This window comes from Pleurodeles waltl, chromosome 11 (assembly GCF_031143425.1).
Source record: "Pleurodeles waltl isolate 20211129_DDA chromosome 11, aPleWal1.hap1.20221129, whole genome shotgun sequence".
In the NCBI taxonomy this organism is placed as follows: Eukaryota; Metazoa; Chordata; class Amphibia; order Caudata; family Salamandridae; genus Pleurodeles; species Pleurodeles waltl.
The window spans coordinates 3,454,404-3,472,568 of record NC_090450.1 but is presented as its reverse complement, the minus strand read 5'-3'; the positions used below and the strand labels follow the sequence as shown (position 1 = coordinate 3,472,568).

Genomic DNA, 18,165 nt, shown 5'->3' with positions numbered 1-18,165 from the left:
ATGAATGTATGGATTGCTGTGTGTTAGCCTCGTGTGTGGGGGTCCGAGGGGTCCTGGGCAGAGTGCTGCATGTATGGTGACCAATGTATGTGCGTAAGGGGATGGGGGGGATATGTTGGGCCATGAGTATAACAGTCCGGACGGTATGACTAATACCTTTTATGCTGTGTTTTTTCTGCAGGTCAGCGCCCATCAGAAAAAGGGTATTTGGCGTGCCATCTCCAAGGAGGTGCGGACCGTTGGAGTCTTTGACAGACAGAGCACTCACTGCTGCAAACGGTGGGAGGACCTGCCCCGCTGGGCAAGGAAGACGGCAGAGGCCCAGCTGGGGCTGGCCTCCCAACGAGGAAGGGGTGCCCGTCGTACCCTGACCCCCCTAATGTTCCGCATCCTGTGGGTGGCCTACCTGGAGTTGGATGGGCGCTTGAAGGCACTTGAAGGCATCACAGCAGCCACTAAGGTGTGAGTACAGATTCAGAATCATGACTTTGCACTCATTAAGGTATTACCTGGGTGGGGGATGTGGGTTGTAGGTGCCCCCAGGCCAGGGCATGTTCAATTATGTGCAAGCCCTGATGCACTGCAACCCCAAAAATGTTAGTGGACATCTACTACTGGGCAGGGTCCTGTGGGTTTCAGGTGTGCAGCTAATGGTTTTAGGCATTGTACCCGATGGGCTGGTGACTAGCATTGTAACTGGTAGTGCATGGCCTAGTACATAGGGCTGTTCCCTGAGAGTTGTGTAAGCCAACGGTAGTGTTGTTTCTTGCATTGACCAAGTGTATCCTCTGTCTCTCCCCCATTTTTGTTTTGTCACCCTGTCCTTGTGTCCATTAGCATCATCTGGCAGAGGAGCAGAGGTACCGGTGACGGAGGGAGCTGCATCCCACATGGGCCTGAAGGCCGAATCCACCGACTATGAGGGCACCAGTGGGACGGAGGGCGAGGGGAGCACAAGGACAGAGCTAAGGAGGGGACACTACCGACAGCGACACCTCCTCCAATGGCAGCTCCCGGGTGGTGGCAGACACCTCTGTGGCCACCCCAACTACAGGTACAGCCGCCAACCCCCTTACCAGCACCGCACTCGCAGCAGCCCCTCAGGGAGTTTCCAGTGCCCGCTCACCCAAGAGGGTGGGCATCTCCTTTGCCCCAGGCACCTCAGGCCCTGCCCCAGTCAGCCCTGCTGCCCTCAGTGAGGAGGCTATTGACCTCCTGAGATCCCTCTCTGTCGGGCAGTCAACCATACTGGGTATAGCAGGGCATTTGCAACAAACAAATGCATACCTGGAGGGCTTTCACTCTGGCGTGGCGGCCCAACAGAGAGCATTCCAGGCTCTGGCCAACGCACTAATGGCAGCCATTGTCCCTGTCTCTAGCCTCCCCCCTTAAACTTCCTCTACCCAGTTCCAATCCCTTCAACCCCAGCCTATCTCAAGCACACCTTTAGACCAGCAATCACCCAAATCAACACGCAGAAGTGGCTCAGGCAAACACAAGCACCACACTTCATCTCACAAGCACTCACACAAGCACCATGCACATGCAGACACACCAACATCCACTTCCTCCACTGTGTCCCCCTCCTCCTCCTTGTCCACCTCCCTCCCAGTAGCGTCTCCACTCACACCTGCATACACTTCATCCTCATCTACTACCTCCATCACCAGCACACCTATCACTACACGCCCCTCACTGGCAGTCACCACCCCAACATCCATGCACACGTCCCCTGTGTCCCCCTCCTCCTCCTCGTCCACCTCCCTCCCAGTAGCGTCTCCACTCACACCTGCATGCACTACATCCTCATCTACTACCTCCATCACCAGCATACCTATCACTACATGCCCCTCACTGGCAGCCACCACCCCAGCATCCATGCACACATCCCCTGTGTCCTCTCCCATTGTGTCTGTGACCCCTCATCCCAAAGTACACAAATGCAAGCACACAAACACCCAACCGCCATCCACCTCACAACAGCATCCCGCCCATGCACCTGCACCCAAACACACCAGACTGACACCTCCACCCTTTTTCCGCCCCAGTGTCCCTAAGAAGATTTTCTTAGCCAACATTGATCTATTCCCTACCCCTACCCCCACACGTCCTTCACTTCGGACCAGGGTGGCCAGAACCCAGGCCAGCACCTCAGCCACCCAGTCCATGGCCACTGTGGTTTCTGCAGCTACTGCAGGTGTGAGAGGCTCCAAGGAGGCACCCGTCAGCCCAGCTAGTGTGCCAGCACCACCTGCCAAGGCCAAGAAGGGTCTGGCACCTAGCAAAGGCAAGAAGGGGACACCAGCCAGAAAGAGGAAGGAGACACCACCAGCCAGCAAGAAAAAGACACCAACTGGCAGAGGCAAGGAGGCACTACCATCTGCCAGAGGCAGAAAGGGGCATACAACACCAGCCATGGCACTTCAGCCGTCCGAGGCTGCAGGTGAAGGCCTGGAGGCTACCACCACCACTGCCAGCACCTCCACCTGCACCGCGGCCAGACCACCACCTGCACCGTGTCCAGCACCGCCACATGCACTGCTGGCAGCAGCACCACTGCCAGCAGCAGCGGCCCCAGTGGACAGTTGTTCGAGGCTGCAGGTGAAGGCCTGCAGGTTACCACCACCACTGGCAGCACTGCCACCTGCAGCGCAACTGGCATCCACTGAGTAGCTGTCACCGCCGGCGAGCAGTGTGTAGTGGTGACTACATGGGCTGCAGTGCGTCCTGGCCCCTGCAACACCTACTGGTGTGACACACAGTTGAGAGACTGTGACCTTGCACCATCCAGGATAAAGCACACTGGGGACAAGGCCCCCTCCAGAACCAGTGGAAGAAGCTATCCACTCACCCCATCCTTGCCAGGATGAAGGACACTGGGCACAAGGCCCCCTCAAGAACCAGTGGAATAAGCCATCCACTCAGCCCCTCTTGCCAGGATGAAGCACACTGGGCACCTGGGCACAATGCCCCCTCCAGAACCACCGGAAGAAGCCATCCACTCAGCCCCTCCTTGCCAGGATGAAGCACACTGGGCACAAGGCCCCCTCCAGAACCAGTGGAAGAAGCGATCCACTAGAGTGACTGTGGCTTTTCACTCCCCAGGACCAAGCAGTGGGCAAGCCACCCACTTGAGAGACTGTTGCCTTGCACTCCCAGGACCAAGCAGTGGGCAAACCATCCACTAGAGATACTGTGGCCTTGCACTTCCCAGGACCAAGCAGTGGGCAAACCACCCACTAGAGAGACTGTGGCCTTGCACTCCCCAGGACCAAGCAGTGGGCAAATCACCCACTAGAGAGACTGTGGCCTTTCACTCCCCAGGACCAAGCAGTGGGCAAACCACCCACTAGAGAAACTGTGGTCTTGCACTTCCCAGGACCAAGCAGTGGGCATGGAGCCCTCTCCAGGCCATGGGCATTGTACCATCTTCCGGCTGAGGTGCCCCCCCATTCCCTGTCCCCCTGATGTGCCTGTCTGTTTTCGACCTGATGCCCCTGCAGTGTTCTCTCCGTATTGAGGCAGGAGTCAAGTGTGGCCTTGGCCAATGTGTTTTGGCCCCATGGGCCACGGACATTTTGGAGTGGGCATTGTCCCTCCTTTTGTATATATTGTATATATTGTACATACTTTTTCATGATTTAAGTACGTATTTTTCTAAGACTGTACTATTACACTCATTTTACTCCATTACTTTTGTCCTTGCGTTATTCCTGAGGGTTATCTGTTTGTGTGTATGGTGTTGTGGGTGAGGGTGGGGGTGAGGCTGTAGCATGTTGTGTGTGTGTTTCACTCTCTTTTTCTTCCGCCCCTCCCTTGTGTGCTAGGTGCAGTACTCACCATGGTCGTCTTCACCCGCGTTCGTGTTCCTGGTGTATGAGAAGGTACACCAGCATTGGGAAAAAGTACAGCTCGTGCTCCATGGCTTCGTAGTTCTTCCTTGAGTGTCGAGAGGTGAGTCGTTTCCCTTCAGAGTACTGTTTCTGCAGTGCTTTTGATGGCATTGGTACCGCCCCGGAAAAGGTGGCGGATAGGTGTGTTGTGATGCAGTGGGTCGTACATTATCTTCCGCCAGGCTGTTGGCGGTTACCGCCGCAGTATTTGTTGCTACCGCCGTGGCCGTCGGTGTGTTAAAGTGCCTGTTTGTGTTGGTAGTTTCCGCCGTGGTCATGATTCCAATTTTTTTACCACCGGCCTGTTGTCGGTGTTAGCGCCGCTTTATCACTGACCGCCAGGGTGTTAAGGAGGGCCTATGTTTGTATAATAAAATAAACGTAAGGTATTTTGTTAGCTTGTGACTTTCATAAGCCACAGTTAAACCATGAGGTTAGAAATCCTTTTTACCTCCCTCTACTCATCCCAGTGGGTATAGTTTTGTGTGGGTGTAGTTTTATGTATTCAGAAGTTATGTGTGTTGTTTGTGTGTGGTTAACACAACACCTCAAAGAGATCCCACCTCACATTGTTTTTTTTTTGTTTTTTTGCAGTATTGCAGTACATCTGTAAAAGTAGACAGTGGCCAAGCTGAAAACTGCGGCAGTACCACAGTATCACAGCACTGCATAAAAACTGATTTCATTTTGAATTAACCCATGGTGATTCCCTTTGCGAATCCCGCAAAACATTCAGGGATAAGGGTACTACTACCTTGTCCCCTTGTGCTTCACTTAATTGTTTTTAGGACACAAGTACTGAGTCTCTGAGTCCTAAAATGGTGGCCTCAACATTGTTCTTCACATTGCAGAGAGCCAATCAGAACATGTGTTTTGATTTTGCGGCACATCGGTACTTTGTGGTAGTACCAAGAAAATAGCATGCCCTGAATTATCCATAGATTTTGAACCTTACTTTTGCAAAAAAATACTGAATGGATTTACACTTACACCTGCAAAAAGCACATTTTCTGCATGAAAATATAGCTTTCTGCTAATTTTGGGGTGGCCATTTTAGCTGTAACACTAATTGAAATTCCTGTGGGCAACTGCATGGGAAGAATATATTTTGGAAACCCCTGTTTACTCATCTTTCGCTTGTTGGATCATCCACTAACTTTACAGAAAAGAGCTTTGGTGGCTGAACCTTTTTGTTTTAGAAAGTGTCATTAATTTTCATCAAATGGCTTGATTCAGCCTTTTTTAGAAAGTAAGGTTCAAAGGTTAGTGACTCATGTATGTGTGGCAGAGTAATTTGATTGAGAGGCTGCAACATCAACAGAAATGCTGTGAGTGCCATTTTATGATTTGGGTACTGGGTCTCCTTAGCTTGAGTTTAAAAAAATAAGATACAAGGGGGAAGGGTTGAGGTACCCCCATGGCTTCTGTAGACTCCAAGTGTTAAAATATAAAAACAATACTACCACTCCCGAAGGATCCAATGTCCCCAGCCTCCTGAGTGGTGCTGTAGGATTACGGTCGGACTAAAATAAAAATGTGGCACGGGTGTCCGTGGGCGTGGAGCGGTTGGTTGCCCACCTGGGGTTAGGATGAGGGCCAGGCAACAGGCCAGGCACTCACTTAAAACACTGCTGCTCACAGCTAAAGCATAGTTATTTATGGTAATGAGATCTTATTTTATATCTTGTAATAATATAGAAACTAAAGTGTAAAACCATAAAAATGAACTCTGAAATTCACCACACCATGCCTAATGATATTATCAATTATGTAATTACAAATGTCATTCTGGTTATTAGAAATGTAGTCAGTGAGCATTTTGTGAATGATGTTGTATGTGAGTGCATATTCAGGGCCTGGTGATTGTGTGCTATATAGTTACTTTAGGGCACAAATTCTATTTACTTAAGAAAACTGTAACTGGTGCATTTCAGAGGTTTTATTAGCTTAAAATGTTGTATTCAGGGAGTTTAAAGTACCTTTAACCTTTGTTTTCTGTAAATGTAAAGTATGACATCATAAAATTCTCAACTATAATGCAACATTAATATTTGTTTATTTCTATGAATTTCATCTTTTTAGTGTAAACTACGATATCTATTGCTGTGCCTGGTATGGTACTGGGCCAGGGTTTGGCCTGATTTTGGGACTCAACCATTTTTCTCGGTCCCTGCTTAATGTGCCTGGATGAGACTTCAGTTCATAATGTGTCTTGGAGATACATCAAACACTGCTATGGAAACAGTCCTTACTATAACAACCCACCATCCCCCTGGGCAACAGGGTATTTAAAGTGGGTGGAGCCCCCTGCTGCCCCTGGGACCACCACCCCGGGGCAACACTATATTTTGATTGAGGGGCCTGTATGCGCCCCCGCTGCTCGAGGGACCACCACACCTCAAGGCACATGTTTACAAAAACAAAGGGGGTCCCTATGGGACCCCGAGCCCAGGGAACCGGCTGCTTAAAAGCAGGTCCCGCTGTCAAAATCTAAATTTTCATCTTTGTCTCCTGCACGCGTGCAGGGAACAGATGAAATGCTTCAGCAAGCAGGGAGATGTTCACAAAAGGGTGGTGTTCAACAATGGAGAAACCAGTGCTCAAAGACCCAATTGGCAAGCATACAATTGTACAAATAATGACTAAGCGGTGCTCTCCTCAGGGAAAAACCCTCCTCCCTACACCTGAAAATCCAATGAGTGTCAGACAGGACAACAATAACATTAAAGGCACACGCTCAACTAAAAGGCTTTTAATCATATTACCCATCTTAGGTTTTTAGTACATAAATATATCCTAATCATAGAAGAATACACCCCAGAGTCCAAATCGCAATATCAAAATGAGAATCTGTTCACAAATGAAAATAGCTGCTCAGTCCTTTCTGTGTGGTTCAATCAGTTTGAAGTTTAATCCAATTCAAACACAGTTCAATTTCTTCTGTATATGCAGATGATGAATTCCAATTGTACCTCAGCCAACACATGTTTCGTCTTAGGGAATAACCCAAATGACTTCCTCAGGGCTGATACACCATTGGTACGGTTGGCGTACTTGCGGCCGTTACTTGCAGCATCATGTTACTCTATCCTGTATCATGTTAACAGTTATCAGCTAACATGGCGTTTGAGATTATGTTGGAGCCCGAATAAGGAGGCGATCGTATGTTTTTCATTTGATCTAAAAACCGATGGTGTATCAGCCCTGAGAAAGTCATAACAACAGTGTCAGGTAATTTAAATTTTAAAAAATGGGACCACAGGGGAGCACTGGAGGGCTCTCTCGTGGTCACACATATCCTGTAAAGGGCTTTGTAATAAAAATGTATTTAACAAAAAAAGTAGGGACCGCGAGGGAGCCCTTGACTCATGAAATCTTTGATAACATCATTGACAATATCAATGACATATTTGCAGTAAACATTTTGATGAAAAAACTGTGCATGTCGGGTACATGAGGGCATGAGTTATAGTTACTTGAGGTAACTCTAAATATAACTGGTGAATTTGTATGTTTAAAAAGCAAGTCTAATTCTATTTCCTAGCTATAATGTCCCTGTAACCTTTGTTTTTTTCAGTGAATATAGATACATATATATATATATATATATATATATGTATATATATATATATATATATGCATATGGCCTTCAGCCACGGAGGGTGTGGGCTTTGAGGCTGTGCGCCATACTACCCGTTAAGGGCACCCACCAATGACTATGTGACGTTACAATATAAGGGATGTCAATTTAAGTAAGGCGGATCTACTGACTTTGTCAAATGATCAAACACCAAACTTTAAAACGTGGGCCTAGTGGCTTTATGAATGGGTTAGCATATTCACATACATTTAGAAGATCTACTTTCCTTTGCCAAGAAATATGTAACCTGTAATGCATTTGGTGTTCAACCTGTACACAACTATTCAGGGAAATCTAAGTTCTCCTGCTACTCAAGACCTGTTACATAACTAATGCTCTACTATGGATAATGTTTACCTGTATCAAACCCCTGACAGTCACTGAACCTACACTGAGAAATGAAGTGGATATTAGTAGAAAAGTGAGTACTGTTAACAATGTTTACTCTATGGAGGAAGTTTACTCTGTACCACACTGTTTGTAAATAGCGAAACTTCCATGAGAAGCACACCATAGAGTATTCACAAGTACCTACTAAGAACAGTATACAGTCTACGCAAAACCTGTCCAAAGAGTGATATTTCACATAAAATAACCAAGGTCTGAAGATGGTAAAGGTCATACTACCTGCAGCCTTCATACTGTGTGAGTAAACTTAACAGATAACCTGTCTTCTGAAGCAAACAAATCACATGTACATAGGTTAGTACCTGTTGTGCACAGTATTTTATGGTATGTAGAAATTGTAATGCTGAGATGATTTGGTCTAATAACTCAAGGCTGCTTACAAGACTGTGGGTCATATATACAAGCGAAGTTGTGTCATGCAACATAGCCCAAGCAAGACACAAGTCCAAAATGAGATTTATGAAGCCACGCAAGGCACTTTGGCTTCAAAAATCTAGAGTAAAGCAATGCAGTGCAAATTGCTACGTTGCGTCAGTCTCCCTAAAGAGGTATGGGAATGTACCAAAATGCCATGCCTTCCCAGGTGAGGTGTTCCGAGGAGAAATATCTTTATTTCACCTCATTAGTTCCTGTTTCGAGGTGTGATGCATTGTGCAGCACACATAGAAAGAGGAAAATGCCTCCTTAAGGAGGAAAATCCTCCCTACAACGCAGGCACTCTATCACCATGGTGCAAGGGTGCCTGAATTGGCAATTGGCAGCCAAAATGTCACCAATGCAGGGACAATGGCAGGAATGGATCATATTCTTTTAAATACAATGCATTCCTGTCCCTTTCCTGTCACACATTGCAACACAGCAAGCTGACTTGCTGTGCTGCACTGAGTGACTTTATAATAAGTTAGCCCCTTGTAGGAAAGTGCCCTTTTTTTACATGGTCACCTCCACTTTCTGCCTGGTATTTTATGCAATTGTGATAGAAAGAGCACTGGGCTCCTGCTAACCATGTCCCCAGTGCCAGATCTCTTTCCCTGAAAATGTGCACTTGTTCCCCAATTGCAATACCTTTGGCTCCCCTCTGAGCCCCTAGTAAATGGTACTCTTTGTATAGGGGATAGGCACCATAGAGAGTCCCCAAGGCTGCAGAATGTATTCTGACACCCTCAGGGACCCTTTCACCTAGCACATGCAGACTGCCATTGTAGTCTGCATGTCAGCCTGTGTGCTATGTCCCCTAACACTGAGTGCAATATACGTGAGTCACCCCTACAGCAAGCCTTATAGCCCTAAAGTATGGAGCTTTATTTTACATGTGTGGACATATCTGCATAAGCAGATATCCCCTGCTATGTCTTTGTGAATTCTTAGACATAGTGAGTGACCAGAAAAGACAATTTAGTATTTTAAGAGGTGGTGTCTACCCCTCAGGTCAGTCCCACCTTTAAGGTACACTGCCTGATGAAGACAGAACATTTAGAAATCTGCCATCTTAGTGTTGGCAGATTTAGGAACTCTGTGACAAAGTTATGCTCACTTCCCACAGGAAGTGGTCATATAGTGGGTCTAGTGACCCCAGTGGTAAGTAGCCCATTGGCTACAACCTAACACTCCCTGAAATGTCCCTTAATGTAGTACTTGGTGGAACACTCTGCACCAGGAAATCAAATTACTGCTGACCTACGGAGAAGGACACACAAGAGCCACAAAAGCAAATGAAAAAGCACCTGACCTGGACCCAGCCCTTCCGGCCTTTCTGCTGCTCCCGTTGAATTGTGCCAGTCATTTCAACCTGCAGCTGTTGTTCCCCAAAAAGCCTGGAAGGACTGTGTGCCTTCAACAAAGATCCAAGAACTCCCATGGAGCTGTGGAGCTGCTTCCCAGCATCTTGCAGGCACCCCAAGACAAATTGTGAGGACTCCGTACCACCACATACCTGACACCTGAAAGCACCCATGTTGCACAGCCCGAGATTAAGTGGACCAAAGGTCGCAGTATGGTTCCCCAGCCCTCCAGAGACAAAGCCCACCTTGGACATGCTTACTGTGGACCCTGCGACATCTCCTGCATCGTCTGGACTCAGGCTCCCTCAACCACAAGTGCTCCGGTGGAAGAAGCCCAACGCCTGAAGACACTTCTGCACCTGTCGCCCCCAGACTGTGGAGAAGAGGAGCTGAGGTGTCTCCATGTCCCTGAGCACCTCAAGATTGGAACCCACTCATTGCTTCCTCCGAACTGGATCCCTAGTCCTGACCTGCAGCATCTTTTTGACCGTACCGATCTCCATTGAGTAACATTGGGAACCCAGCATCATACTACACTTCTGCACCTGGCCACTCCAGTGCCACCTGGTATGAACTGTTTATGTGGTCCCGACCATTGTCCAGTACCTACCTTAAGTCCAGGAGATTGGCCTTGTAAGTCGCTGTACCATACCTGAATACAGTACTTGTTCTTCTCTCCATAGGACAACATTGCCGCTTCTGAAAATTGCACTGTCGACTTTTGAAATCTACATATTTTTTTTTGTGCAAAATTTACTTACCTGTTCTTATTGATTCTGGTGCCTATGCCTAAGAATATACAAAGATACTTGTCAATTTTGTACATTGGTGTGGATCTCCTTCTTAAATCGTGTGTCTCATGTATTGCCTGTGTATTTGCAGATGTCTCACACTCATCTCTGAAAAGCCTTAGGCTGCTTGACCACACTACCACCTAAAAGAGCACCTTGGGATTGCTAGAGCAAGCCCCTGTCCACTAGTGAGAGAAACCCTGAACTCTTTGCGCAATATATCTCGTTTTGATATAGCATATAAAGAGCCAGCTTCATACACTCCTTAGTATCTACTATGTAGAATCTTTGCCCTGTTGGCAACATTTTCTGCAGAGATAAAAAACTGTGGGTGGAACATACTAAACAGAACTCATCAACTGCATCTGCACACAGAGTTACCCTTTAATACAAAGTTTTATAAAGTGTTTAATATCTCTACCATCTATGATGCATTTGTAGCATACCCCTTGTATATGCTTGTACTCTGAGTACTTCGACACAGGCTGCACAAATTTAGGAAGAAAAGTAATGTGCTAATTACCTGTCACTATGTAAACTATTAAAATAAAATTAGCACAATGGTTGGATGTTATCATCAGTGACATCATCAATGATATCATTTGAGATGCCATCAATGATGTCAAAAATTACATCATAATACATGTATTGAGTGATGTAATATGCAAGGTCATAAGCAGTACATGGTGTGGGTGCAAGCTGTAGCTACCTCTGCTTATTATAACTGGTGAATTTCTGTGGGCTTTTTAGTTCAAAATGTGAATATTGTCACTGACATATTCACCTAACTATAATGTTAATTTAATCTTTGTTTTTCCCAGTGAATTTCTAAGGTTTTTTTTCCAAAACATATCAGATCTTCTTAACACTCCTCATTATACTATTACTTTAACCTTTGCTTTTTCAGTGAAGTTCAGGGTTTTTTTAAAACATAAAATAGCATTTTATTACTACATGTAAAGCCAAACCAGCTGTGTATGGCCTTCGGCCATGCAAAGCAGGGGGTTGGCAACAGGGCCTTGCCAGTGGCCAGGCTCTGTGTCCAACACACATGAAGGCATCCTAACCCGCTGCAGGCAGCCAACCTCAACCTGAGAATGGCCTTTTGTCACATGCAGCAGGAGTTTGGCTGCAGGGCCTGCCTTGTAGACAGGCCCTACATAAAACTCCCTGTAGAAAGCCACCTGGAGGCAGCCAACCAAATGCTACATAGGGCCTTTGATCGTGAATGGCATGGAGTTAACCGCAGAGCCTGTGTTTCAGCCAGGCCCTGCTTCCTATTCCCTGCATGCAGCCAACCCTACTCTGCACACAGCTGTTGGCCATGTGCAATGTGAAGGTTGATTACAGTATTTGGCCTACCGCCATGCCCTGTGAACAAACCTCCGGCAGCCTGGCAACCTGATGCCATGGACAGCCTTTGACATGCACAGTGTAGAATTGGGCTTCAGGCCCTACGGTCCCTATTCCCTGGGGCCAAAATATATATATTACGAGGAGGGGTGTGCAGTCCCATCCATGACCCTTAATTGGCCCCTAAGGCACCCAATCCTTATTAAACAGGGAAGGAGGCCATGCAACCCCCTCCCCTAGCCTTTATAGGACCTGAGGACCACATTCCTCAGGGCCAAATACAATACAAAATGATTGGTGGGTCAAGTGGCCATCCTCTCGTGCCATCTTGGGCCCTCCAGGAACCTCATCCCCCAGGGCCAAAATGTGGTGGTGGTATGCATCATTAAGCCCTGGGGAAGCCATTCCCCTAGGGCCTTATGCATTTCAAAGGATAGGGGCCACATGGCCTCTCTCCCTGATCCTCATTGGGCCCTAGGGATTGCATCCCTCAGGGCCTTGTGTAATTTTAAGGGGAGGGACTTGTAGCCTCCATCCCTAAGCTTTAATTAACCCTGGGGACCCTATTCCCAGAGCCATTTATTATACTTTGAAAGACAAGGGGCCACTTGGCAGCTCTCCGAATCCCTTTTTGGCCCCCTGGGACCTATCAAACAGGGCCCAAAGTATATTTTAAGAGGAGGGGCAGTGTGACTCCCTTCTCTGATCCTTCAAAAAAGGCCCTGGGACCCCATCCCCTAGGGTCACTGCTGAAGTTAAAGGAGAGGAAGGCCACACTGCCACCTTTCCTAGAGCCATAACAGGCCCAGGGGACCCTTCCAATTGGTGCTCACACTAACTAAAGCTGGCTGCCCAGTTGCCCACCGAGGGCACCCAACATGCACAATGTTTGGGGCTGCATCGGAAGCCCTGGTTGGGTCAGTTCCCAGCATGCTGCGGGAACCAGCATTGCTTGTGCCCAGAGAAGCAGCAATTTATGGTTCTCCCTCAGGGTAGGAGCAATTTGTTGATTTGTTTCACTGCCTGCATCAGTGAGAGCAGGGAATCAGATCAAAAGTCTGCTTCCAGCAGACAGGAGCATTTTCAAAGCTCCTACCAGACTTTGGGGGTCATTCTGACCCTGGCGGGCGGTGGCCGCCAGGGCCACCGACCACGGGAGCACCGCCAACAGGCTGGCGGTGCTCCCACGAGCATTCTGACCGCGGCGGTTCAGCCGCGGTCAGAAGTGGAAAGTCGGCGGTCTCCCGCCGACTTCCCGCTGCTCGGGGGAATCCTCCATGGCGGCGGAGCGCGCTCCGCCGCCATGGGGATTCTGACACCCCCTACCGCCATCCTGTTCCTGGCGGGTCTCCCGCCAGGAACAGGATGGCGGTAGGGGGTGCCGCGGGGCCCCTGTGGGCCCCTGCAGTGCCCATGCCAATGGCATGGGCACTGCAGGGGCCCCCATAAGAGGGCCCCACTGTGTATTTCAGTGTCTACAATGCAGACACTGAAATACGCGACGGGTGCAAACTGCACCCGTCGCACCCCTGCAACTACGCCGGCTCAATTCTGAGCCGGCGTCCTCGTTGCAGGGGCATTTCCTCTGGGCCAGCGGGCGCTCTTTTGGAGAGCGCCCGCCGGCCCAGAGGAAATGTTTGAATGGCCGCCACGGTCTTTTGACCGCGGTGCGGTCATTTGGCGGCGGTACCTTGGCGGACGGCCTCCGCCGTCCGCCAAGGTTAAAATCACCCCCTTTGTGTCTACTATGTTTGGCGTGAGTTTTGATAATGGTCCCACCAAGTGGAGCAAACATGAGTTATCACCCTTCTCCGCCCCACCTCCATTGCCGGTACGGGCAGGAAAACTGCTGTGTCCCAGGAGTGGGGTCAAACATTGGCCTGGGGAGGGGGACCGTGCTCCCTCTTCCCTTCAATTAAAGAATGTAATCACAGGCCACCATTTTGCTTAAATTTTTCAGATCCCACAATTGCCTTTTTTTCAATTTTGCCCCAGGGGACTCCCTTTTGGTCCACCCCATGGGATCTAGGGGGACATGGTATCCTCAACCTGCCCCTTTATGTAAATTTCTTTCTAACTTCAGGACAGGGGAATAAGTGCACAAGTCCTCCAATGGCTGTCAGCAACTTTTTTCACATGTTGTTGACAGCCAATCAGAGCACTGATGATCCAAGGGAAAAAAACTCCCTGAGCCAATCAGAATGCTATATATATATTTTTTTTTTAGAAACAATTGGGTTCGAGGGACTCTTGTGAGATGTTTTCTATTCTATTTTAATTGTAAAGCAATCAGTAGTCAAAATAGTTATTGGTGATACACCTTAGTTCCCCTTGGTGCAATAGTACTATATAAAACTGTAAATAATTACAAGAATAAGTAAATTATCTCTAGTATAAAATATAATGCATGCACTGTGGCACATCATATATGTTGTGTATCAGGAAGCTGTACTTTAAATTCCAATTTCCCTGTCAGTGGTATTTTCCCTTTCTGGCCTTTTCTTCTAGGGAAGAAATAGAGTCAGAACTGGAATTTCTTGGACTTCTTGTAATGGAAAATAAAGTTAAGGCTGAGACCAAACCATCATTGCGGGAGCTACTGAATGCTAAAATTAGGACGGTTATGATCACAGGTATGTGCAGTTGTGATTATCTCATGATATTCTCCTATGTAAATAATGTACAATGCTATACAATGTTTTTCCAAATGGGAGTTTTTTTTCCATATAACTGGATTTACATAGAGTACTGTGTGGACTGAGTACTACTACTAGTATAGTGTCTTGATTATCAGTAATAGCTCAACACATTGAATTGTATCTTGTATTATTGGTACCCAAAATATGACTGTTTCCTATAAGGATGAGAGACAACAACTGATGAAATTTAAGTACTTTAAACTTCACTAAACTTTAAATGTTTTTGAAAATGTCATTGCAATCCTTTGCAAAGGAATGTATACAGATAAAACCTGGATTTTGCATAGATTTGTCTGCACAAAATCATCTACTTGTGTTGTTTGTTTCTTCCGACAAATAATTCTTGTTACAACCTCAAAACCTACAAAAATGTTCAGAATATCTCTACACATTTCTCATCACTTAAGAAGGTTTACATAGAGAAAACCTAGTAAACAGTGCTATTTCAAAGATACAGATTGCTTTTAGGATTCCAAGTTTAGACCCATTATACTTATGGGGTGGGCTTGAGACTGGATTTAGGCCAGGCAAAAAAGGTTTGTGAGTTAAATGCGTCCACAGAAAAGGTAATTTTCAACGTTTTCCTAATGGACACATAACTGAATGGAAGACTGAAGTGCGGTTCTCCTGAGTCACAGTGGAGCTAAGGATGAAGATTTTCTGCTATTTAGTCATGCTAGAGCTATGATTAGTAATAATGTGGGTGAAGTTTGTAAAGAAATTATGGGATATTAAGAAAAATAATTTCAGCATTATCGGTATACACATATTCACAAGTTTCTCTCTAAAGAAAATAAAATGAAAGAAGACTATTACACATTTGCCATGAAGCCATAGTTTGTATGTGTTATAAATAATATAGACACTGGCCAATTGAGTGTAAAGTGCTTAAAAAGAGATGAACATAAAACATATGACCCATATTTAACATATTTAACGTATGTTTATACATTTTTTTAGTTAACCCCTTTGCTGCCAGACCTTTTCCCCCTCCTGTGACTAGCCTTTTTTGGCTATTTTGGGTAGTTAACACTTAGGCCTCCATAATTTTTTCTCCACATAAGCTATCCATGCCACATTTGTGTCCTTTTTGTCTGACATCTTCTGGGGATACCCAGAGTAGGTGTGTTCTCCTGGAGGAGACCAATAAATTATCTAAAATACAGCTAAAATGTGTTTTTTGTGAGAAAAATTTGAAAAAGTGCTGCAGAAGAAAGCATATGTTTGTTGTCCCTGCAAATGGCATCAACAAAGGGTTTGCAGTGCTAAAATCACCATCTTCCCAGCTTTCAGGAACAGGCAGACTTCAATCAGAAAACCACATTTTTCAACACAGTTTTGGCATTTTACCAGGACATACCACATTTTTACTATTTTTAGTGCTTTCAGCTTCCGTCCTGTTAGTGACAAAAATGGTTTTCAAACCAATGGCGCACCCCAGACAGCTAAACATTTCTGAAAAGTAAACAAAATTCTAAATTCAGCAAGGGGTAATTTGTGTAGCTCATTCAAAGTTTTCCTATAGAAAGTAAAAGTTGGGATAAATAAAATATTGAAATTGAGTTGAAAAAACAGCCATTTCTGTCTATGTTTTCTTCTGTAACTTTTTTCATCTATGGCAAAAAAATTTAAAGCAATATAACATTACATCTGCTTAACCCTTCTGGTTGTGGGGATTTATAAGGCTTGTAGGTTTGTCAAGAATTCAAGGTACCCATAGCCAATAAATGAGCTGTACCTTGCAATGGGTTTTCATTCTATATGGGGTATGAAACAGTTAATTTGTTAAAACATAAAGAGTGAAAAATAAGTATCAAGTAAATGTATGTATTTCCGAAATAGGCACAAGATTTTAAGTTTAGAAGCAGTGGTTATCTGCACATCCCTAAATTTGTGGGTACCCATACTAGCATGTGAATTACAGGGCATTTCTCAAAAATGACTTCTTTCTTACACTGTCTTACATATGGAAGCCACAAATGTAGAGAATGACAATTGACAATAACACTTGTTCTTCTATTCTGTGTTCCCTCAAGTCTCCCAATATAAATGGTACCTCACTTGTGTGGGTAGGCTTAGAACCCACGTCCGGAAACACCCCAAAACGCAACGTGGACACCACATTTTTACACTGAAAACGGATGCATTTTTTGCAATGTGCCTAGCTGTGGATTTTGGCTTCTAGCTCAGCAGGCACCTAGGGAAATCTAGCAAACCTATAAATTTTTCAAAACTAGACACCTGGGGGAATCCAGAATAGGGTGAACTTTGGGACTCTCACCAGGTTCTGTTACCCAGAACCCTTTGCAAACTTCAACCTTTGGCTAAAAAACACTTTTTACTCATATTTCTGTGATGGAAACTTCTGGAATCTGAGGGGAGCCATGGATGTCCTTCTACCCAGCATATCCCCAAGTTTTCCAATAAAAATGGTACCTCACTTGTGTGGGTAGGCCTAGGATCCGAGACAGGGAAGATGCCAAAATGCAATGTGGACACATCACATTTTGACACTGAAAACTAATTCATCTTTTGCAAAGTGCCTAGCTGTGAATGTTGATATCTAGCTCAGGCGGCACTTAGGAAAACCTATGAAATACACACATTTGTGAATACTAGACACCTAGGGGAATCCAGGATGGAGTGTGGGGCTCTCCCTAGGTTCTGTCACCCGGAATCATTTGCAAACTTCAAAATTTGGTTAAAAAAACAACTTTTCCTCACATTTCGGTGATGGAAGCTTCTGGAATCTGAGGAGAGCCAAACTTTCCTTCCACCCAGCACTCCCCCATGTCTCCTGATGAAAACGGTACTTCACTTGTGTGGATAGGCATAGTGCCCACGACACGAAACACCCCAAAACGTAATTTAGACACATCAAAGTTATCCATCACAAAACAACTTGTTTTTGCAAAGGGATTATCTGCGTGCTTGGTCCCGCGCTTTGTGGTCATTTAGGGAAACCTACCAAACCCAGACATTTCTGCAAACTAGACACATGGGGGAGTCCAGAGAAGTGTATCTTGCCTGGATCCCCCAACGGTTTCTCACCCAGAATCCCCTGCAAACTTCAAAATTAGCTAAAAAATCAAATTTTCCTCAGATTTCTGCCTGGGAGCACTGCTCCAGCACATATTTTCTACCACCCAACATTTCTCTTGGTCTTCCAGTGTGGGTGCCCAAAGCAGTGTCAGCCTTATCAACTCGCTGTGATATCCCCCTCAATCTCTACATGTTTTTGGCCCTTCCCTGTCGCAGGCACTAAGCCCACCCACACAAGTGAGGTATCATTTTACTCAGTGACCGAGGAGAATTCTGGGTGGTAGTAAATTTGTGCCTGCACAATGATACCAGACAGAAATGTGAGGAAAATGAAATTTTTCTTTCAGCTAAATTTTAGGTTTGCAGGGGATTCTGGGTAAGAAAACACTGGGGGATCCATGCAATTCACACCCTGGGTTACTTCCCTGGGTGTCTAGTTTTCATAAATGTCTGGGTTTGGTAGGTTTTCTTAGATGGCTGCCAAGACCAGGACCAAAAACACAGGTAACCCCTTTGCAAAAACAAGTGATTTTGTGATTGATAATTTTGATGGGTCCA

The 18,165-nt window shown here is 46.0% G+C and overlaps 1 protein-coding gene across 4 annotated transcripts in view; it reads left to right on the top strand.

The window, feature by feature from the left end:
- Nucleotides 1-18,165, top strand: part of LOC138265205 (probable cation-transporting ATPase 13A4) — a 268,240-nt gene that overhangs the window by 131,696 nt on the left and 118,379 nt on the right. For all 4 annotated transcript variants that reach the window (XM_069212753.1, XM_069212757.1, XM_069212754.1 and 1 more), the window contains one exon: nt 14,375-14,499. In XM_069212753.1, coding sequence (XP_069068854.1) covers nt 14,375-14,499 — 125 coding nt within the window. The remainder of the gene's footprint in view (nt 1-14,374; nt 14,500-18,165) is intronic.